At 41.7% G+C, this 25,000-nt stretch overlaps 1 protein-coding gene across 10 annotated transcripts in view; it reads left to right on the top strand.

Annotated features, from left to right (window-relative positions):
- frmd4a (FERM domain containing 4A) overlaps positions 1 to 25,000 on the top strand; it is a 458,149-nt gene that overhangs the window by 417,492 nt on the left and 15,657 nt on the right. For 8 of the 10 annotated variants that reach the window (XM_072913963.1, XM_072913964.1, XM_072913962.1 and 5 more), the window contains 5 exons: positions 619 to 760; positions 852 to 993; positions 12,797 to 12,930; positions 12,999 to 13,121; positions 20,560 to 20,791. In XM_072913963.1, coding sequence (XP_072770064.1) covers positions 619 to 760; positions 852 to 993; positions 12,797 to 12,930; positions 12,999 to 13,121; positions 20,560 to 20,791 — 773 coding nt within the window. The remainder of the gene's footprint in view (positions 1 to 618; positions 761 to 851; positions 994 to 12,796; positions 12,931 to 12,998; positions 13,122 to 20,559; positions 20,792 to 25,000) is intronic. The other 2 variants (XM_061969565.2, XM_061969573.2) reach the window with 1 other exon arrangement.

The following is a 25,000-nucleotide window of genomic DNA, read 5'->3' as shown; positions in this document are numbered from 1 at the left end:
GCATTATTACGATATATTAAAAGCTGCCAAATGAATATAATTTATATTGTTTATATCAGAACCATATTGCACAAGCCTGGTAACAACAGTACAATAAAGCATTTCTCCTTGTCCTTCTCATGCGATGTGTCATGATGTGAATCCGTAAGGCTCTAATTCTTTAGTCAAAATGAGACTGGAATAACACCACGGAAACAAGTAATTGCCAGAAACTCTCACTAATGTCCCACACAGAGATCTCACGTTTGTAGGATGGGGCTGTTTTGGAGCAAAAGTGACCTCCCCTGTATTTATTTAACCTGGCTCCATATGTGGAGTGTACCCGTGCAGGAAAAACAGTCATTCAGGGTGAAACGGCGAGCAGCGGTGTTTTCTTTGAAAGGAGTTGTCATTAGTGTGAGCTGGCCATGAGTGTGTGTTTAAATAAGGATGAGCAAACAGGGCAGCATCGTGTGTGGCTGTGCGGAAATAAGCTCACCAGCCTCTAATACGTGCCTCTCCGTTCCACTTTATTGCCAGCAAAGCGGTGCTCTGATAGTTGGGAGTGTTTCTACTGGTGTTTTGGATCTTTTAGTTGCATTCAGTGTGTATAAAGAGGCCTTGTGTCCGCTTCTACTGTAGGGCGTCTGTGACACGGAGGACGTTTGGTCATAGTGGCATCGCTGTGCACACCTGGTACGCCTGTCCAGCCCTCATCAAGTCCATCTGGGCCATGGCCATAAGCCAGCACCAGTTCTATCTGGACCGCAAGCAGAGCAAGGTCAGTCATCACACATGCATGCATCATTAGAAGTGATGGTTGAGATGCAAGCGCTTAATGACGTGCTTTTTTTTTGTGTGCGTGTGTCCAGTCAAAGATCCATGCCGCACGCAGTCTGAGTGAGATTGCCATCGACCTCACCGAAACGGGAACGCTGAAAACCTCCAAACTGGCCAACATGGGCAGCAAAGGCAAAATTATCAGTGGGAGCAGTGGCAGCCTACTCTCGTCAGGTCAGTACACTAAAGTATGTGAGCGTATTGATGGGGTTAAAAAAACAAGATACTGATGCAAGAAGGAGAGAAAGGCGACTGATATGTGAGTTTACAGCGATATTGCTGTAGGGCAGGGGTGCCCATTACGTCGATTGCAAGCTATGGCGGAGGGTGTGTCAGTCGATCGTTGGCCAGGTATTAAAAATATAGACCTAAAAATTAGCAATCCTCAATCTTCACTAAGACGTCACTTTTGTCACTTGATTGACATTCACGGCACCCGAGGGTCTTGTGAGATGACGCTGGCTGCTGCGAGCTCAGTATTAAAGGGGAACATTATCACCAGACTTATGTAAGCGTCAATATATACCTTGATGTAGCAGAAAAAAGACCATATTTTTTTTTAACCGATTCCCGAACTCTAAATGGGTGAATTTTGGCGAATTAAACGCTTTTCTATTATTCGCTCTCGGAGCGATGACGTCACGTTGTGACATCACATCGGGAAGCAATCCACCATTTTCTCAAACACATTACAAACACCGAGTCAAATCAGCTCTGTTATTTTCCGTTTTTTCGACTGTTTTCCGTACCTTGGAGACATCATGCCTCGTCGGTGTGTTGTCGGAGGGTGTAACAACACAATCAGGGACGGATTCAAGTTGCACCAGTGCGAGATGCGAAAGTGGCAAGAAATTGGACGTTTGTTCCGCAAACTTTACCGACGAAAGCTATGCTACGACAGAGATGGCGAGAATGTGTGGATATCCTGCGACACTCAAAGCAGATGCATTTCCAACGATTAAGTCAAAGAAATCTGCCGCCAGACCCCCATTGAATCTGCCGGAGTGTGTGAGCAATTCAGGGACAAAGGACCTCGGTAGCACGGCAAGCAATGGCGGCAGTTTGTTCCCGCAGACGAGCGAGCTAATCCCCCCTGGATGTCTTGGCTCACACCGTCCCTTATGCCACCGAAGATGATCAAGAGAAGAATATCGACCCTAGCTTCCCTGGCCTGCTGACATCAACTCCAAAACTGGACAGATCAGCTTTCAGGAAAAGAGAGCGGATGAGGGTATGTCTACAGAATATATTAATTGATGAAAATTGGGCTGTCTGCACTCTCAAAGTGCATGTTGTTGGCAAATGTATTTCATATGCTGTAAACCTAGTTCATAGTTGTTAGTTTCCTTTAATGCCAAACAAACACATACCAATCGTTGGTTAGAAGGCGATCGCCGAATTCGTCCTGGCTTTCTCCCGTGTCGCTGGCTGTCGTGTCGTTTTCGTCGGTTTCGCTTGCATACGGTTCAAACCGATATGGCTCAATAGCTTCAGTTTCTTCTTCAATTTCGTTTTCGCTACCTGCCTCCACACTACAACCATCCGTTTAAATACATGCGTAATCTGTTGAATCGCTTAAGCCGCTAAAATCCGAGTCTGAATCCGAGCTAATGTCGCTATAGCTTGCTGTTCTATGCGCCATGTTTGTTTGTGTTGGCATCACTATGTGACGTCACAGGAAAATGGACGGGTGTATATAACGATGGTTAAAATCAGGCACTTTGAAGCTTTTTTTAGGGATATTGCGTGATGGCTAAAATTTTGAAAAAAACTTCGAAAAATAAAATAAGCCACTGGGAACTGATTTTTAATGGTTTTAACCCTTCTGAAATTGTGATAATGTTCCCCTTTAAGGAAAAATGACCGACAGGAAGGCGAGAAACAGACTCTCGCGCCGTATCTGCACTGCAAAAAGTTCAAAAACAAGAAGAAAAAATACAAAAATTAGGGGTATTTTATTTCAACTAAGCAAAATTATCTGCCAATAGAACAAGAAAATTTGGCTTGTCAAGACTTTCCAAAATAAGTAAAGTTCGCTAACCTCAATGAACACAAAATACCTTAAAATAAGTATGTTCTCACTAATAACTGTACTACTATATGAGTACATATTTTCTATTGTTTCATTGAAAATAAAACAGCAAAGTCCATTTGGCTGTCATCTGTTTTAATATGAGACACAATTGTGTCAAAGTCATGATTTTTTTTTTTCATGCTTGAAATAAGAAATTACCGTATTTTTCGGATTATAAATCGCATTTTTTTTCATAGTTTGGCCGGGGGTGCGATTTATACTCCGGAGCGATTTATGTGTGAAATTATTAACACATTACCGTAAAATATCAAATAATATTATTTATCTCATTCGCGTAAGAGACGAAGCAAATGTCCGCAATCGCCACACACACGTCAGCAATCGTCACACACGTCAACCAATAAGAATTCGGCGGGGGCGGGTCATGGCAGAAGTGCATTGTGGGTCATGGGATGCTAACTGCTGCTACATCCGTAGCTATTAAAATGGATTATTTCAACATTGGCGGTAACTTATAAAAACTGAGAAGGGCTGAACTAAAAGTTAAAGTACCAATGATTGTCACACACACACTAGGTGTGGTGAAATTATTCTCTGCATTTGACCCATCACCCTTGATCACCCCCTGGGAGGTGAGGGTAGCAGTGGGCAGCAGCGGTGCCGCGCCCGGGAATAATTTTGGTGATTTAACCCCCAATTCCAACCCTTGATGCTGAGTGCCAAGCAGGGAGGTAATGGCTCCCATTTTTATAGTCTTTGGTATGACTCGGCCAGGGTTTGAACTTACAACCTACCGATCTCAGGGCGGACACTCTAACCACTAGGCCACTGAGTAGGTTGGCACCGAAAAGGAAATCATATACTGCAGATTACAAGCCGGACGTAGTGAAATATGCAGCAGAAAACGGCGATCGAGCAGCAGAAATAAAGGAAACGGCGCATACCAGATGCGACACCGGGGAAGAAGATTTCATGGGATTTAGCGATTAGGAGTGACAGATTGTTTGGTAAACATATAGCATGTTCTATATGTTATAGTTATTTGAATGACTCTTACCATAATATGTTACGTTAACATACCTGGCACGTTCTCAGTTATTTATGCCTCATATAACGTATGCCTCATATAACGTACACTTATTCAGCCTGTTGTTCACTATTCTTTATTTATTTTAAATTGCCTTTCAAATGTCTATTCTTGGTGTTGGCTTTTATCAAATAAATTTCCTCCAAAAATGCGACTTATACTCCAGTGCGACGTTTTTTCCCTTCGTTATTGTGCATTTTCGGCCGGTGCAACGTATACTCCGGAGCGACTTATAGTCCGAAAAATACGGTATTACTTTAAAAAAGTTGTTTTATACTTGTGAGTGTTGATGACACAGCTTTGCAACAGTTGATATTCTAGTTTCAAGCATGTTTTACTCAATATAGGTCATCAAATCTCAGCAACAAGCTGTAATATCTTACTGAGATCATTTAGGACCAAAACCCTTAAAACAAGTAAAACACTCTAACATAAAATCTGCTTAGTGAGAAGAATTATCTTATCAGACAAAAAATAAGCAAATATCACCCTTATTTGAGATATTTAATCTTACTTAGATTTCAGTTTCTGCAGTGTGCCGTCAAAACTCTAAAGACCGACCGCACAGTTCCTGTCTTCACAATAAAAGCGCTGCTTCATCCTACCTGCGCTAACAAAATAAAAGTCTCAGAAAGCTGGCATGCACAAGCTACCAAGCTACGGAGTTTGCCGCCAATGTATTTCTTGTAAAGTGTATAAAAAGGAGTATGGAAGCTGGACAAATAATATGGCAAAAAACAACCACTTTCATATGGTATTGGACAGAAAGGAGGACTTTTTTCTCCTCCATTAGAAAATGTGGACGTTATCATCACTACTGTCTGATTCCAATCAATGCAAGTAATCAGAATCAGGTAACACACCAACTTATATTCTTGTCTTCATGAAAGAAATGAATCTGTATGTGTTAAACATACAACAAGGCTAGGGTAGGATAGGTCTTTATTGTCATTGCACAAGTACAACGAACGTTTGTTTTCAGCACAAACCCGTTCAAGATGAGACAAACAAACAGTGTACAGCGTTACAGAACAGGAACGCTGATGGGTCGCCACAAGGCGCCCCGTAAAAGATGGGGAAATAGGTAAAACGCTGGGGAAGGATGAGTAAAAAAATACAATCTAGACTGGGCTCCTAAGGGGGCCCAGTCTGGAGTGGGAAAAAAACCTCCATAGCAAAGCACATATACCGTATTTTTCGGACTATAAGTCGCAGTTTTTTTCATAGTTTGGCCGGGGATGCAACTTATACTCAGGAGCAACTTATGTGTGAAAGTATTAACACATTACCGTAAAATATCAAATAATATTATTTATCTCATTCACGTAAGAGACTAGACCAGGGGTCGGCAACCTTTACCAGTCAAAGAGCCATTTTGACCAGTTTCACAAATTAAAGAAAACAATGGGAGCCACAATCATCTTTTGAAATATAAAATGAAATAACACTGCATTCAAAGTTTTTTTTTTTGCGTTGTGCTATGTATAAACCAGGGGTCTCAGACACGCGGCCCACACCTTAATATGAAAATTGAATATTACTGCGGCCCGCGGGTTTTATATAAATGGTGCTTGACAGCGTCATACTTGCCAACCTTCCCAATTTTTCCGGGAGACTACGAATATCAGGGCAAGTATTCTCTCGAACGTGCCGTGATGTTACAACATTGAGCGCTCACTACAACCAGCGTGCCGGCCCGGTCGTACGTTGTATGGGGCTTCTGCTTGCTCACGTCAGTGACCGCAAAGCTTACTTGGTCAACAACCACACAGGTTACACTGACGGTGGCGTATAAAATAACTTTAACACTCTACTAATAATACGCCACACTGTGAACCCACACCAAACAAGAATGACAGACACATTTCGGGAGAACATCTGCACCGTAACACAACATAAACACAACAGAACAAATACCCAGAATCCCATGCAGCCCTAACTCTTCCGGGCTACATTATACATCCCCGCTACCAAACCCCGCCCACCTCAACCGACGCACAGAGGGGGGGTTGATGTGTGGGGGAGCAGGGTTGGGGTGGGGGCGGAGTTTGGTGGTGGCAGGGGTGTATAATGTAGCCCGGAAGAGTCAGGGCTGCATGGGATTCTGGGTATTTGTTCTGTTGTGTTTATGTTGTTTTATATGGCCACCGTCAGTGTAACCTGTGTGGCTGTTGACCAACTATGCCTTGCTGTCACTTACGTATGCAAGCAGAAGATGCATATAATAAGAGGCTGGACTGGCATGTTGTTTATTCAGATTGTTGTGGGCATTAAATGCTGTACCATCACGGCACACCCTTATTATTATTGTAAGGGTGCAAATCTGAGAATGTTAATCCTGGGAGTTTTCTGTGAGAGGCACTGAAATCAGGAAGTCTCCCGGGAAAATCGGGGGGGGTCGGCAAGTATGCAGCTGAGCCACATCAGAGTGATCAAAGAGCCGCATGCGGCTCCGGAGCCGGGGGTTGCCGACTCCTGGACTAGACGTATAAGATTTAATGGGATTTAGCGATTAGGAGTGACAGATTGTTTGGTAAACATATAGCATGTTCTATATGTTATAGTTATTTGAATGACTCTTACCGTAATATGTTACGCTAACATACCAGGCACGTTCTCTGTTGATTTATTTATGCCTCATATAACGCACACTTATTCAGCCTGTTGTTCACTATTCTTTATTTATTTTAAATTGCCTTTCAAATGTCTATTCTTGGTGTTGGCTTTTATTAAATACATTTCCCCAAAACATGCGACTTATACTCCAGTGCGACTTATATACTGTATGTTTTTTCCCTTCTTTATTATGCATTTTCGGCCGGAGCGACTTATACTCCGAAAAATACGGTACATATTACAACGTACATCTCGAGATATCTAGCAACAGAGGGGAGGGAGTGCGGGGTCATGGACATGCATGTATTATAATTAAACACCTTTAACTTGTTAACAAAAACGTCTCTTTCATAAATAAATACATATAAATGATATATATGAATGAGGTAGATCCCCTCCACTTGGTCAATTGAAAAGTAGCTCGCCTGCAGAAAAAGTGTGGGCCCCGCTGCTGTAGGGCGTTGGTTGACGACTGACTGGATGGACAGAAACAGCTGTCGACGGCAGCAATTGTGCATGCCGAATGTTCTCGCAAGCATTATGTACACATCACATCCCCTTCTCTCCATGTTGCATCCTCCAAAGTCCCCGGCCTCTAAATTTAGTGGTGGTGGGAATGAAAAGTTGAGGAGGTCAAAGGACAGCTTTTGAATGGCATTTTAAAACAATGTTGATGTAAGCTGAGGAAGTTATGCGAGTGACAAGATGATTAGAGTCGAGTGTAAAACCTCTTGAACCAGTTTGTTGAAAGTAATAATTGTTACCATACTATTATGTCGTTGATTTTTCAACATACATACAATTATACCATCCTTCAGTCTCCACCCTCCTCTTCTGCTCCTCCCTATATTGTACAGATTCTTTACTCGTCATTTTTTCCACAACCTACTGCTCATTGAAAGCAGAAAGTTGTCTTTGATACTAATTGATACTGATGCAGTCTTACTAAGGCCCCTTTTCCACTGCACTTTATCTACTCAGCTCAGCACAGGAGGCAATACCAGTTATCTATGCTAATACCTGACAAAAAGAAATACTAATGCATAGGGATGTACAGTACAGGCCAAAAGTTTGGACACACCTTTTCATTCAATGTGTTTTCTTTATTTTCATGACTATTTACATTGTAGATTGTCACTGAAGACATCACAACTATGAATGAACACATGTGGAGTTATGTACTTAACCAAAAAAATGTGAAATACCTGAAACCATGTTTTATATTCTAGTTTCTTCAAAATAGCCACCCTTTGCTCTGATTACTGCTTTGCACACTCTTGGCATTCTCTCGATGAACTTCAAAAGGTAGTCACCTGAAATTGTTTTTCAACAGTCTTGAAGGAGTTAGCTCTGGGGTCGGCAACCTTTACCAGTCAAAGAGCCATTTTGACCAGTTTCACAAATTAAAGAAAACAATGGGAGCCACAAATATCTTTTGAAATTTAAAATGAAATAACACTGCATACAAAGTTTTTTTTTGCTTTGTGCTATGTATAAACCAAGGGTCTCAGACACGCAGCCCACACCTTAATATGAAAATTGAATGTTAGTGCGGCCCGCAGGTTTTATATGAATGGCGCTTGACAGCGTCATACTTGTCAACCCTCCCGATTTTTCTGGCAGACTATAAATTTCAAGGCAACTGTTCTCTCGAACGTGCCGTGATGGTACAGCATTTAGCGCCCACTACAACCAGTGTGCCGGCCCGGTCGTACGTTGTATGGGGCTTCTGCTTGCTCACGTAAGTGACAGCAAGGCATACTTGGTCAACAACCACACAGGTTACACTGACGGTGGCGGTATAAAAAACTTTAAAACTCTTACTAATAATGCGCCACACTGTGAACCCACACCAAACAAGAATGACAAACACATTTCGGGAGAACATCTGCACCGTAACACAACATAAACACAACAGAACAAATACCCAGAATCCCATGCAGCCCTAGCTCTTCCGGGCTACATTATACACCCCCGCTACCAAACCCCGCCCACCTCAACCGACGCACAGAAGGGGGCGGGGGGGTTGATGTGTGAGGGAGCAGGGTTGGGGTGGGGGCGGGGTTTGGTGGTAGCAGGGGTGTATAATGTAGCCCGGAAGAGTCAGGGCTGCATGGGATTCTGGGTATTTGTTCTGTTGTGTTTATGTTGTGTTAAGGTGCAGATGTTCTCCCAAAATGTGTTTGTCATTCTTGTTTGGTTTTGGTTCAAAGTGTGGCGCATTATTAGTAAGAGTGTTAAAGTTGTTTTATATGGCCACCGTCAGTGTAACCTGTGTGGCTGTTGACCAAGTATGCCTTCCTGTCACTTACGTGTGTAAGCAGAAGATGCATATAACAAAAGGCTGGGCTGGCACGCTGTTAATACAGAATGTAGAGGGTGCTAAATGCTGTACCATCATGGCACGCCCTTATTATTATTGTAAGGATGAAAATCGGACAATATTAATCCCGGGAGTTTTCTGCGAGAGGCACTGAAATCCGGAAGTCTCCCGGGAAAATCGGGGGGGTCGGCAAGTATGCAGCTGAGCCGCATCAGAGTGATCAAAGAGCCGCATTTGCGGCTCCGGAGCCGCGGGTTGCCGACCCCTGAGTTAGCTCATCGAGAGAATTTCAAGACTGTGCAAAACAGTAATTGATAACAGTAACGATAAGAGTACCGATGAATATTGGTATCGATAAAGAATAACGATATACATCCCTATCCATGCTAACATTACCCTGTTGCTGTGCCTTACAGTAGTTGTGGGCGCAGTACTCCACAGTCTCCACTGGGCTGCAGTAGTCCGTATACTCCTTGTCCTCAGTCTCTTCTTGAATAAAATGTAGAGATGTCCGATAATATCGGACTGCCGATATGATTGGCGGATAAATGCTTTAAAATGTAATATCGGAAATTATCGGTATCGGTTTCAAAAAGTAAAATGTTTAACTTTTTAAAACGCCGCTGTACGGAGTGGTACACGGACGTAGGGAGAAGTACAGAGCAGTTGCGTCTCCCAGTCATATTTGCCAACCCTCCCGATTTTCTCGGGAGACTCCCGAATTTCAGTGCCCCTCCCGAAAATCTCCCGGGGCAACCATCCTCCCGAAATTCTCCCGATTTCCACCCAGACAACAATATTGGGGGCGTGCCTTAGAGGCACTGCATTTTCGTGCCGGCCCAATCACATAATATCTACGGTTTTTCACACACACACATAAGTGAATGCAAGCATACTTGGTCAACAGACATACAGGTCACACTGAGGGTGGCCGTATAAACAACTTTAACACTGTTACAAATATGCACCACACTGTGAACCCACACCAAACAAGAATGACAAACACATTTCGGGAGAACATCCGCACCGTAACACAACATAAACACAACAGAACAAATACCCAGAACCCCTTGCAGCACTAACTCTTCCGGGACACTACAATATACACCCCCCCCCCCCCCGACCCCCTCAACCCCGCCCACCTCAACCTCCTCATGCTCTCCAGAGCATGTCCCAAATTCCAAGCTGCTGTTTTGAAGCATGCTAAAAAAAAAAATAATGCACTTTGTGACTTCAATAATAAATATGGCAGTGTCATGTTGGCATTTTTTTCCATAACTTGAGTTGATTTATTTTGGAAAACCTTGTTACATTGTTTAATGCATCCAGCGGGGCATCACGACAAAATTAGGCATAATAATGTGTTAATTCCACAACTGTATGTATCGATATCGGTTATCGGAATCGGTAATTAAGAGTTGGACAATATCGTGTCACATGGGGGTCGCAGCTCGCTGCGGGGTTGTTCTTCCATTGCAAAAGACTGCTCCGGACGACAGCGTGAAGGTAGGCTTGGTTTTATTAACATAAATAATCCTTGGATTTATTAATATAAATAATCCAAACTACCACAAACGCAAACAATACAAGAAAAAAAAAAGGCAAGCGTGCCTAAAACACAAAAAGTTACTCTTTAACAGAAACTAGGACATGGACATGGAAACTTACTTGGTCAGAATCAGATATAAGCCGGTGTGACATCAAGACAACGAAGGCAGAACGAGTGACTGGCAAAGGCAACTTAAATAATGCCTCTGATTAGCGCTCGGGAAGCAGGTGAGCGGTCGAGCACTAATCAGAGACAGGTGAACACAATGAGTGACCATGACAACCAAAACAAACTCACAGGAGCACAACCAAGAACTAAAGCAGTCCAAAACTAACAGAAAATAACTAAACAAACATGATCCGGACCACGGATCATGACATATCGGATATCGGCAAAAAAGACGTTATCGGACATCTCTAGTAACGATAAGAGTATCGATGAATATTGGTATCGATAAAGAATAACGATATACATCCCTATCCATGCTAACATTACCCTGTTGCTGTGCCTTACAGTAGTTGTGGGCGCAGTACTCCACAGTCTCCACTGGGCTGCAGTAGTCCGTATACTCCTTGTCCTCAGTCTCTTCTTGAATAAAATGTATCCTTAGTAGAGATGCGCGGTTTGCGGATACAACCGCGGAGTCCGCGGATTATCCGCGGGTCGGGCGGTTGAAATAAAAAAAAATTAGATTTTATCCGTGGGTCGGGTCGGGCGGTTGAAATTTTAAAAAAATTGATTTTAAATAGATTTAGGCGGGTGGCAGTTAAACCAATTCGGAAATATATATACATAGTTAAATGTTGTTACCCACATACGAAAAACGAGCAGGCACCTGCAGCATATGCCACAACAGAAGAAGAAAAGAAAAAAAAGAGATGGCAACGCCGGCAGCAAACGTGGTACGCGACAAACTAAAAAAGGGAATACTAAAGACCAGGGGAAAAAAAGGCCAGAAAAGTTCAGCGTGGACTCATTTTTATGAGGTTGTAAATCAGGATGATAGTAATGCTGGCTACGTGATTTGCAAGAGCTGCGACGCTGTTTATGTCTACGACAGTCACAAAACCGGGACATCTAACATGGTGCATCACATTTGTGCAAAACCCCGAACCTCCACAAACACCCTGAGCATGAGCAGTTTTGTCCGCCGTGATCCCAGAAGAGTGCCACAGGATGTTAAAACAAGATAGAACGCAGCTGCCTGCAGCAGTTTGAGTGGCGCGAGCGCGCTTGGAGGCGCGCTCAGCGCGGCTCCCAGATGATTGCGCACTGGTGTGCGTCTGGGCCGTGACAGCGTGGCACGCATTGAATGTCTCTGCTGCATTGGATCAGTCTCCTTTCTTTAACAGGCAAAAGCTTTATAACCTCACTAATGCCTTGCATCGTCTATATTAGATAAATAACAACGGGCGGGTGCGGTTTTGATTAAATGTTAGTTCGGGTGGATGCGGATGGTTGACGACTTTTGTGATGCGGTTGCGGATGAAATAATTGCCTATCCGCGCATCTCTAATCCTTAGTGTGGCTACTGTAACAGCCACAAGGCAAGAAGTAAATATAGGAGCTTCTAAAACGTCCTCCATTGTAGAACTTCAGTGTGCTAAGCAGTACAAATGCAATATTAAGGAACAATTAGTTGTTTATGCTCTAGCATAAACAAACATTTTGTCTCCAAGGGCCAACGTGAAAAGATGCCATTGGGCCACGGGCCAAACACAGTCCTTTTAAGCACACATTGGCACTTGGAGTGAGGAGTTTACCCCCATCCCACCAAACCAAGGTGGTAGAGATCTATCACATTGGATAGATGGCAACTAGTTAGCCTTGCGGACATGCCACCAATGTCTGTGTGAGCTTGAAAGAGGTCACTTTAAATACGTATTCAATCTGGGAAGCCACTTTGGGCACCCCTGCTGTAGGGTTACCTCTGCAGCTGTGAAGTGAAAGCTCTACTTAAGCAATGTGCGTTTGTTAATAGCTAAATTATACATCAGCAGTCAACAAAGCAACATTTAGTGAATTAAAGCGATATGTTTTTCTTTTCACATGACCATTCTGCTACAACTTTCACAGCAGGTGAGCCTTTATTTGTTCCTCTCCGAGAGCAACAGTGAGTGTACAGTTTGTCTTACCTCAGGACCTTTGGGATTGTTGCCTCACCAACTTTGTCCTCCACTGCCCCCCACTCTTCCTTGAAACAAACCGCTTTGTTATCGAAATGTTCCATTCACTTCCCTGTAAACATCCTGCGAGGCCTGTGCAGGTGCATGAACAATCTGTCCGAGTTTTCCCCTCAGCAGCCAAAACCCCCACAACTGCAAACACTAACATGCTTCTGACCACTGTGCTCTTTGCACCCTGCAGGCTCTCAGGAATCAGACAGCTCCCAAACAGCCAAGAAGGACATGCTGACAGCACTGAGGGCCCGGCAGGATGCTCTGGAGGAAACGCTGAGGCAGAGACTAGAGGAACTCAAGAGCATTTGCATCAGAGAGGCTGTATGAGAAAACACGAGAAATTTAACCACGCCACTTTTTAGATCTTATTATTGAACCTATCGTTGCAGGAACTGACAGGGAAACTTCCTAAGGAATATCCTCTAGATCCAGGAGAGGAACCCCCTACAGTGAGACGGAAGATCGGTACCGCCTTCAAACTGGATGAGAAGAAAATTCTTCCTAAGGGGGAGGTGAATTTCAAGCTCTTTGATTATACATTTACAAACCCCGTTTCCATATGAGTTGGGAAATTGTGTTACATGTAAATATAAACGGAATACAATGATTTGCAAATCCTTTTCAACCCATATTCAGTTGAATGCACTACAAAGACAAGATATTTGATGTTCAAACTCATAAACTTTTTTTGTTTTTTGCAAATAATAATTAACTTGGAATTTCATGGCTGCAACACGTGCCAAACTAGTTGGGAAAGGGCATGTTCACCACTGTGTTACATGGCCTTTCCTTTTAACAACACTCAGTAAACGTTTGGGAACTGAGGAGACACATTTTTTAAGCTTCTCAGGTGGAATTCTTTCCCATTCTTGCTTGATGTACAGCTTAAGTTTTTCAACAGTCCGGGGGTCTCCGTTGTGGTATTTTAGGTTCATAATGCCAGGTCTGGACTACAGGCAGGCCAGTCTACTACCCGCACTCTTTTACTATGACGCCACCTTGATGTAACACGTGGCTTGGCATTGTCTTGCTGAAATAAGCAGGGGCGTCCATGGTAACGTTGCTTGGATGACAACATATGTTGCTCCAAAACCTGTATGTACCTTTCAGCATTAATGGCGCCTTCACAGATGTGTAAGTTGCCCATGTCTTGGGCACTAATACACTCCCATACCATCACACTTGCTGGCTTTTCAACGTTGCGCCTATAACAATCCGGATGGTTCTTTTCCTCTTTTCCTCTTTGGAAACTGTGGACACGACGTCCACAGTTTCCAAAAACAATTTGAAATGTGGACTCGTCAGACCACAGAACACTTTTCCACTTTGTATCAGTCCATCTTAGATGAGCTCAGGCCCAGGGAAGCCGACGGCGTTTCTGGGTGTTGTTGATAAACGGTTTTCGCCTTGCATAGGAGGGTTTTAACTTGCACTTACAGATGTAGCGACCAACTGTAGTTACTGACAGTGGGTTTCTGAAGTGTTCTTGAGCCCATGTGGTGATATCCTTTACACACTGATGTCGCTTGTTGATGCAGTACAGCCTGAGGGATCGAAGGTCACGGGCTGAGCTGCTTATGTGCAGTGATTTCTCCAGATTCTCTGAACCCTTTGATGATATTACGGACCGTAGATGGTGAAATCCCTAAATTCCTTGCAATAGCTGGTTGAGAAAGGTTTTTCTTAAACTGTTCAACAATTTGCTCACGCATTTGTTGACAAAGTGGTGACCCTCGCCCCATCCTTGTTTGTGAATGACTGAGCATTTCATGGAATCTACTTTTATACCCAATCATGGCACCCACCTGTTCCCAATTTGCCTGTTCACCTGTGGGATGTTCTGAATAAGTGTTTGATGAGCATTCCTCAACTTTATCAGTATTTATGTTACCTTTCCCAACTTCTTTGTCACGTGTTGCTGGCATCAAATTCTAAAGTTAATGATTATTTGCACACAAAAAAAAATGTTTATCAGTTTGAACATCAAATATGTTGTCTTTGTAGCATATTCAACTGAATATGGGTTGAAAATGATTTGCAAATCATTGTATTCTGTTTATATTTACATCTAACACAATTTCCCAACTCATATGGAAACGGGGTTTGTAGGTAGTGTTATAGGGGACTTATGCAAAACCAACTTTTCTTACCTATTAGTACCTGTTTTTGTGCATTTGGGGACTGCACGAGTCCCGAAAATTTGAAATCAAACCATGGAGGCATGGCAGAGATATTTAGAAAACAATCTTTCCTTTCTTCAGACTTCCTCAAAATGAGCCGTTTACAAAGTGTGACGTCAGTCGAGTATCCATATATGGTAGAGATTTACCTAAACATTCTTGCGCGAGTCAGCCATTTTTATTTTTATGTAAAACCACCTGTGCCACAACATCATGTCGGCGATGAAACGCAAAGAAGGAAAAAGCTCTGTTGTTAGTTTGTTTTTAACAAAGTCACTACACAAACTTAAGTTAAACTTACTTTTAACTTTTATGATTTATGATCTGTGAGGAAGTCGCTTCGAGTGTGTGCAAAGATGAGACCTGTGTCAACCACAGACCTTTACAAAAAGATGGATTATTCGATAAACTCTGACTACTATGTATGGTAAGTAATTACCATATTTTTTTGGACTACAGAGCTACATAAAATATATATTTCCATATATTAGCCGCACCACACTATAGGCTGGGGTATATACGTTGTGAAATTAGTTATTTACACAGAAAGATTTTGTAAATGTTACCTTAAATGTTTCCAAATGGTGCCTGTCACACAGCAGTAAAACGGCTGACCATAGAAAACAGAAGTCATCGTCAAGGACCCACGAGCTGCGGAAGCTAGCTCCCCAATCAGCTAAACAGACTCGATAACTCCACGGTGATCTTTTGGTGAATTTTATGAAACTGAAACGATGCAAAAAGAATGCCATTACAAGTTAATAATACTAACAAAGACAATCGTAAACATGTTAGCATATTAGCTAATGCTAATGACGCTAGCTTCCTTACATTACGGTAGCACGTACAAATATGCAGGAAAACACCCCCTAGAGACATCACACATGGGACGGTTTCGTAAATAGGAATAGTTTTAGATATATTGTAAAACTTAGAAACGTTGCTTGGAGTGATGAATGAATCAATACGAGTAGGAACGCTATGGATGGCTGGAAGATGGAACAGGACTTCTACTTCCGGTTGAAGGCTTAATTTAAACAGAAGGGCAATGCAGCACAGCAGCATCTGCAGTGAGCAAACTCGTCCAAAAGATGTCGTCTTAGTACAAACAATAACACACCTATTTAGTGTATTTCCTTTTTCTTTTTTTTACCTATATTTGCATTATGAGTGTCAGCGTAGAAAAATCCATAAATTAGCCACACCGTTTTATAAGACGCAGGGTTCAAAGCCTGGGAAACAAGTAATGTTTTATAGTGCGGAAGTTATGGTACAGTAGATTAGAAATGTGTTAGTATTTCTACGTACGTTAGCAATGTTAGCTCGTTTGTTGTGTAGCTAGCTTAGTCTTCTACTGTAAGACAGTAGAGTCACCATCCTCTAGCAAAAGAAAAAATTATTTTCCTAAAAACTACTTGTGATTGGATCAATGTCTACTGTGTTTGGCAATGAACCAGTTACTATTATAACCTGTTATTACATTCGCGAGCCTCGCAAACGATGATGTACCTCATAGCATAGCTAACTAACTGTATAGCTGGCTCGAGCCTCTATTGTTTACAAGGTTTCGAAGCAGCAGTGGAGTAAATGTATTAACGTGGTGCAAAATATAAAAGCATTTTATTGTCATATACAAATGTCTATGTGCAGGATCTACTAGATAATGACTTGGTAGAAGTTTAACCTTAGCCAACGTCTAGGACCAGATTTGCAGCCGGACTTTCTTACTTTTTGTTCCAGGCGTCGTCGTCCTCTTCGGCTGATAACAAACCACGGTGAGCCGCTGGTCTCGCTATATCAACTGGAATGTTGTGTTGTGGTAAAAGTCAAGTAAAAATTAGATGGCTGATGGCAATCACCGTAGTCCATATTCCATACGGTCTTAGCAAAACAAAAACAAGCCGAGGCAAGGACGAAAGCCCAGTCAGCGTGAGTGGCATCAAACTACTCCACCTCTCAAAACAAACCGTTTTTGATGGCAGCACAAAATTGGCTTAAAGATTGGTCTTAACAGCAAATTTATGCAAAATGTTGACCAAAAAACTATCATTACATGTTATATACCGTAGACCAGGGGTCCCCAAACTTTTTGAATCGGGGGCCGCATTGGGTTAAAAAATAATTTGGCCAGGGGCCGGGCTATATATATATATATATATATATATATGTATATATGTATATATATATATATATATATATATATATATATATATATGTATATATATATATATATATATATGTATATATATATATATATATGTCTATCCATCCATCCATTTTCTACCACTTGTCCCTTTTGGGGTCGTGGGGGGGTCGCTGGAGCCTATCTCAGCTGCATTCGGGCGGAAGGCGGTGTACACCCTGGACAAATCGCCATCTCATCGCAGGGCCAAGACAACATTCACACTCACATTATATATACTGTATTTTTCGGACTATAAGTCGCATTTTTTTCATAGTTTGGCCGGGGGTGCGACTTATACTCAGGAGCGACTTATGTGTGAAATTATTAACACATTACCGTAAAATATCAAATAATATTATTTAGCTCATTCACGTAAGACACTAGATGTATAAGATTTCATGGGATTTAGCGATTAGGAGTGACAGATTGTTTGGTAAACGTATAGCATGTTCTATATGTTATAGTTATTTGAATGACTCTTACCATAATATGTTACATTAACATAACAGGCACGTTCTCAGTTGGTTATTTATGCCTCATATAACGTACACTTATTCAGTCTGTTGTTCACTAATCTTTATTTATTTTAAATTGCATTTCAAATGTCTATTCTTGGTGTTGCGTTTTATCAAATAAATTTCCCCAAAAAATGCGACTTATACTCCAGTGAGACTTATACTATATAAAAAATTCGGAGTATAAGTAAGGCCAAAAGTTTGGACACACCCTCTCATTCAATGCATCATTGTAGATTGTCACTGAAGGCATCAAAACTACAAAAAAAGGTGAAATAACCGAAAACATGTTTTGGATTCTAGTTTCTTCAAAATAGCCACCCTTTGCTCTGATTACTTTTTCACACACTCTAGGCATTCTCTCGATGAGCTTCAAGAGGTAGTCACCTGAAATGGTTTTCACTTCACAGGTGTACTTGAAGCTCATCAAGAGAATACCAAGAGTGTACGAAGCAGTACCACATGTGTTCATTCATAGTTTTGATGCCTTCAGTGACAATCTACAATGTAAATAGTTATGAAAATACAGAACACGCATTGAATGAGGAGAAGGTGTGTCCAAACTTTTGGCCTGGACTATATATATATCAGTGGTTCTTAACCTTGTTGGATGTACCGAACCCCACTAATTTCATATGCGCATTCACCGAACCCTTCTTTAGTAAAAAAAAAATTCAAATTCAAGGCAAAGTTATGTTTTTTTACTGGTGCACAAAATGAACCATGCATGAACATCACCTTGTTCAAAGAACAAAACCAACACAGTTCATGAACTCACAACAAATTACACACCTGCAAATCAGTCTGACTTCTGCTGTTGCCTTTGAGAGACCAGTTCAGATATGCGTGGCTTCACCTTGGCAAGTGCCACTCTCATGTCATTTTAAATGATAAATGATAAAATAAAATTATTTATTTATTTTCACAGCTTTCTGTTCTTTTTCTTCGTTTTCCACCCAGACATACAATACTAGTACACAGCTCATGAAAAACAATGTTTTTTGTTATTGTCGTTGTAAGTGGGCCAAACACTTATATTACAAAATAATCTCATGGAAATGACAGTTGTCATTTGATTATAATAATAAAACATTTAATTTGTTATTTAGTCAGGTTTGGGACAGGTGTGCTCTCATGTGCTCCACTGAATACTCAAGGAGTTTTTAGCGTTTGCTCACGCATATGGAAAATTAGAGCGAACATTGTTTGAGGGTATCCATAAATACGCCAATAGGGAGAAGTTTTTATTTACACAATGAGTCGGGTGTGTCTTGAGGCTCCACCGAACCCCTGAAGCCGACTCACCGAACCCCTAGGGTTCGATCGAACCCAGGTTAAGAACCACTGATTATATATATATATATATATATATATATATATATATATATATATATATATATATATATATATATATATATATATATATATACCGTATTTTTCGGACTATAAGTCGCAGTTTTTTTCATAGTTTGGGTGCGACTTATACTCAGGCGCGACTTATATGTGAAATGATTAACACATTAGCGTAAAATATCAAATAATATTATTTATTTCATTCACGTAAGAAACTAGACGTATAAGATTTCATGGGATTTAGCGATTAGGAGTGACAGATTGTTTGGTAAACGTATAGCATGTTCTATATGTTATAGTTATTTGAATGACTCTTACCATAATATGTTACGTTAACATACCAGGCACGTTCTCAGTTGGTTATTTATGCCTCATATAACGTACACTTATTCAGCCTGTTGTTCACTATTCTTTATTTATTTTAAATTGCCTTTCAAATGTCTATTCTTGGTGTTGGGTTTTATCAAATACATTTCCCCCCAAAAATGCGACTTATACTCCAGTGCAACTTATATATGTTTTTTTCCTTCTTTTTTGTGCATTTTCGTCAGGTGCGACTTATACTCCGGTGCGACTTATACTCCGAAAAATACGGTATATATATGTATATATATTATGTTCAGAGCGCGATGATGTCATGTTATCGATGGGAAAATGCATTTTTAGACAATATGACTTGCCTGAGCGGCTAGGAAACACAGAGAGTAACAAGCAGTAGAAAATGGATTAGAAAGGACAGATTAAAAAAATAATAATTAAGAAAAAATTTGGAACTTCCCACGGGCCGGATTTTGGACACTGGTGGGCCGGATCCGGCCTGCGGGCCGTAGTTTGGGGACCCCTGTCGTAGACCAAAATAAAGTGTTTTGAAAATAGAAAAGAAAACAATAAGATGGTGCACCCCATTGACCGAGTTAGTTGTGCTACGTCTTTCTTGTACCACCTTTAATGTGCCATGGTTACGTTTCATTCAGAGCCGCAGCACTTCTAAAAATAGTCTGGCAGGGTTCTCTTGTCAGGAAGTGGTCGTTTTTGCACGCCGGCATCTGTATAAGCATGGGTGTCCGTCACAGACGTTGTATGCTTTGAAAAGATTCCAGGGACTCTTATCACAAACCTGACAGGGCCAGCGGAACATTGAACACTCATTCACACACAACACAGCACTAGCAGTGTGTGCAGATGTTCGTGAGAGAGATTCCTAAAGACTGAGGTCGTCCACTCAGAAGTGAGTGCAACACGAAAAGAGATATGAAAACAGAACTGTTGTAGTACTGAAAATATGTTACACTGTACAGTGCAATGCCCTCCTAATCAGTGCATACTTCTAAATATACTTGCACCAGGATTGAGATGTTTTGACAGGGTGATCGCAGCTTGACAAATCCCAGAAGAAGTCTCATGAAAATAAGGGTTTATATGGACGCGATTTTGTTATTATTGGATGGGTTGAGTGTTTCTATAGGGAGTCTTCAGTGGTGAGAAAATCTGCTGCAACAAAGCTAAATTGTTTCTGCAGTGTGCTTTCTCTGGCAATCCGCGTGTCCACATGTGTGTCCACCCAAATAGGAAACACGGGAGAATTACAGTGTCTGTGAAATAACCTTGTTGCTTTTGGATCAGGAGGAGGTAACTCGATGAAGCGGGTTGTCTTCGCTTCTGTTGTTGTCAGGAGGACTGTTTGGCTCATGCATGCACATATGTGTGTTTGTCCTAGGAAGAGGAGCTGGAGCGCTTGGAGCGGGAGTTCGCCATTCAGTCCCAGATCACCGAGGCAGCCAGGCGCCTTGCCAGCGATCCTCACGTCAGCAGCAAGAAGCTGAAGAAGCAGAGGAAGACGTCTTATCTGAACGCGCTGAAGAAACTTCAGGAAATTGAGAACTCTATCAATGAACACCGGGTTCGCTCTGGGAAGAAGCCGACACAGAGGGCATCGCTTATAATAGAAGGTACCAGTATATTAAAGTGACGCTATTAGACACCATAATTTGTCCTTTTGGATAAATAGAATCATTTTTTTAAATGGACGCCATCTATGACGACTTTAGGTGGGTGTCTTTACCACAACATGCTGCCCGCAGGGAAGTCATGGCATCTGTAAAGCTGTTTAAAAGTTTAAGTGGAAACTGTTAGTGAGTGCAACACAGCAGTCCTTGGGGGAAAAAAAGCTGCGAAACATTTCAACATGGACTGTAAATAATCAACGAGATTGCAAGGATTTGGCTGGAATGATTTCTACGTGGATGAATTCCATGAAGGACAAACACAACTGAGCGATGTTCTAATAGACACCAGGGACCTCGTTTATAAAAACTGCATAGATTCCAACGTAAATATTGAGAATTCAGAATGTACGTATACACACAAAAATCTTGATTTAAAAAGCCATACTGCACACGTTTGTAAGCACTCTCCTCACTATAAAGCACACCTGCAGTGAATTGTGCGCAGAATAATTCCTTCCTACAATCACACATTAAGGGGCATGCAAATTAGCCCATGAATATGGTGGTGATCTAAAGCAGGGGTCCCCAAACTTTTTGACTCGGAGGCCGCATTGTGTTAAAAAAAATTTGGCCGGGGTCCGGGCTCCATATATATATATATATATACAGTAAGGCCAAATGTTTGGACACACCTTCTCATTCAATGCGTCATTGTAGATTGTCACTGAAGGCATCAAAACTATGAATGAACACATGTGGAGTTATGTACTTAACAAAAAAAGGTGAAATAACCAAAAACATGTTTTATATTCTAGTTTCTTCAAAATAGCCACCCTTTGCTCTGATTACTTTTTCGCACACTCTAGGCATTCTCTCGATGAGCTTCAGGAGGTAGTCACCTGAAATGGTTTTCACTTCATAGGTGTACTTGAAGCTCATCCAGAGAATGCCAAAGGTGTGCAAAGCAGTAATCAGAGCAAAGGGTGGGTATTTTTAAGAAACTAGAATATAAAACATGTTTTCAGTTATTTTACTTTTTTTTTGTTAAGTACATAACTCCACATGTGTTCATTCATAGCTTTGATGCCTTCAAAGACAATCTACAATGTAAATAGTCATGAAAATAAAGAAAATGCATTGAATAAGGAGAAGGTGTGTCCAAACTTTTGGCCTGGACTATATATATATATATACATACATATATATATATATATATATATATATATATGTCTTAATAAGGTTATCCAAAAAATAGTGCTCGATACCGTAGTAGAGCGCAATATATGTATGTGTGGGGGAAAAAATCACAAGACTACTTCATCTCTACAGGCCTGTTTCATGAGGGGTTCCCTCAATCATCAGGAGATTTTAATGGGAGCATTCGCATACCATGGTTTATATAGGGCACAGAGTGGGTGGGTACAGGCTGGCGTAGGGGCGTGGTGATTGGCTCATGTGTTACCTAGGAGGTGTTTCCGTCTGTGGCGGCATGCTGATACAATTTCGCTGCGCTTGTTGAGGGATGACAGGTCTGGACGGTATATAATAAACAGTTTCTCTTTCAAGCATAGGTTGCATCTTTTATTACCACTATTGTAAGGTGTGCTGGATGCAAGAATTTGCCATGTTATTGAATATTCAACATTATTGTCTTTGAGGTCCCAAATGTGTTTGCTGAGTTCTGTGGTATTCCGCAGGTTTTGGTTCCTGAAAGAAGCCTTGTGATTGTTCCATCTGGTTTTAAACTCTCCCTCGGTTAATCTTACATATGTGTCGGATGTGTTAATGTCCTTGCGTGTTACCTTAGATTGGTAAACAACTGATGTTTGTAAGCATCCCCCGTTGAGAGGGCAATCAGGTTTCTTGCGGCAGTTGCAGCCTTTGTTGGTTTTGGGGTCGCTCTGTCCGGGGGTCGACGGCTCATTTGCAATTGTTTTGTTGTGGTTTGAGATAATTTGTCGTATATTGTTCATACAGCTGTAGCTCAATTTAATGTTGTTCTTGTTGAATACTTTTCTTAGGGTGTTGCCTTTGGGAAAGTGTTTGTCAATCAGAGTGAGGAATTTGTGGCCAATGTTAGTTGAGACGTTTTTGCTGTATGGGGGGTTGTACCAGATGATGTTGTTTCGTTTTCTGTTCTTTTTTGGTTGGTTTCCTGGCGTGGGTTCATAGGTGAGGGTGAAATTGTATCCGCTTTCATCAAGGGCTTTTTGGTACGGGGGGGTTGCTTGGTCAAATTCAGCTTTGCTAGATGACAGCATCGATAGCCTTTTATTAATTCCGGTAGGTATTCTTTTCGTGGTGGTGGGTGGTTGCTGTCATGGTGCACGTATTGGAGTGTTGTGTTGGATTTTGTGAATGGTTGGTAGCTGTTATTTCTCAGGTTGAAAGTGACGTCGAGGTAGTTGACGGTTTGCTTGTTGGCTTCAATCGTGATCCGTAGGCCGTTCTCTTTGAAAATTTGGCATATGCGCCTCTTGGTATTCTCGCTGCTCCTTGGTGAGGCGCGACACACTGCCAGTCCGTCATCACGGTAAATACCAAGGTTCAGGTTGAGGCTAGCAAGCTGGGAGAGGAGGAAACTCCCAACGAGTTCACACGTTTCTGCTCCGTCAAAACTTCCCATAGTGACGTCAAATGTTGAATTGTTCTTTTTTTGCCATGGTGTACTGTTGTGGATGAGTATGGAGTTTTTTGCGTGGATGATGATGTTTCTTTCGTTGCCTCAGACTACGACTCAATCACAGGCAACGAAAGAAACATCATCATCCACGCAAAAAACTCAATACTCATCCACAACAGTACACCATGGCAAAAAAAGAACAATTCAACATTTGACGTCACTATGGGAAGTTTTGACGGAGCAGAAACGTGTGAACTCGTTGGGAGTTTCCTCCTCTCCCAGCTTGCTAGCCTCAAACTGAACCTTGGTATTTACCGTGATGACGGACTGGCAGTGTGTCGCGCCTCGCCAAAGAGCAGCGAGAATACCAAGAAGCGCATATGCCAAATTTTCAAAGAGAACGGCCTACGGATCACGATTGAAGCCAACAAGCAAACCGTCAACTTCCTCAACGTCACTTTCAACCTGAGAAATAACAGCTACCAACCATTCACAAAATCCAACACAACACTCCAATACGTGCACCATGACAGCAACCACCCACCCACCACCACGAAAAGAATACCTACCGGAATTAATAAAAGGCTATCGATGCTGTCATCTAGCAAAGCTGAATTTGACCAAGCAACCCCCCCGTACCAAAAAGCCCTTGATGAAAGCGGATACAATTTCACCCTCACCTATGAACACACGCCAGGAAACCAACCAAAAAAGTACAGAGAACGAAACAACATCATCTGGTACAACCCCCCATACAGCGTCTCAACTAACATTGGCCACAAATTCCTCACTCTGATTGACAAACACTTTCCCAAAGGCAACACCCTAAGAAAAGTATTCAACAAGAACAACATTAAATTGAGCTACAGCTGTATGAACAATATACGACAAATTATCTCAAAACAATTGCAAATGAGCCGTCGACCCCCGGACAGAGCGACCCCAAAACCAAAAAAAGGCTGCAACTGCCGCAAGAAACCTGATTGCCCTCTCAACGGGGGATGCTTACAAACATCAGTTGTTTACCAATCTAAGGTAACACGCAAGGACATTAACACATCCGACACATATGTAGGATTAACCGAGGGAGAGTTTAAAACCAGATGGAACAATCACAAGGCTTCTTTCAGGAACCAAAACCTGCGGAATACCACAGAACTCAGCAAACACATTTGGGACCTCAAAGACAATAATGTTGAATATTCAATAACATGGCAAATTCTTGCATCCAGCACACCTTACAATAGTGGTAATAAAAGATGCAACCTATGCTTGAAAGAGAAACTGTTTATTATATACCGTCCAGACCTGTCATCCCTCAACAAGCGCAGCGAAATTGTATCAGCATGCCGCCACAGACGGAAACACCTCCTAGGTAACACATGAGCCAATCACCACGCCCCTACGCCAGCCTGTACCCACCCACTCTGTGCCCTATATAAACCATGGTATGTGAATGCTCCCATTAAAATCTCCTGATGATTGAGAGAACCCCTCATGAAACAGGCCTGTAGAGATGAAGTAGTCTTGTGATTTTTTTTCCCACACATACATATATATATATATATATATATATATATATATATATA

This window comes from Nerophis lumbriciformis, linkage group LG10 (genome assembly GCF_033978685.3).
Source record: "Nerophis lumbriciformis linkage group LG10, RoL_Nlum_v2.1, whole genome shotgun sequence".
In the NCBI taxonomy this organism is placed as follows: Eukaryota; Metazoa; Chordata; class Actinopteri; order Syngnathiformes; family Syngnathidae; genus Nerophis; species Nerophis lumbriciformis.
Note: the sequence above shows the minus strand (reverse complement) of the source record. Positions and strands in the feature narration are given on the sequence as shown.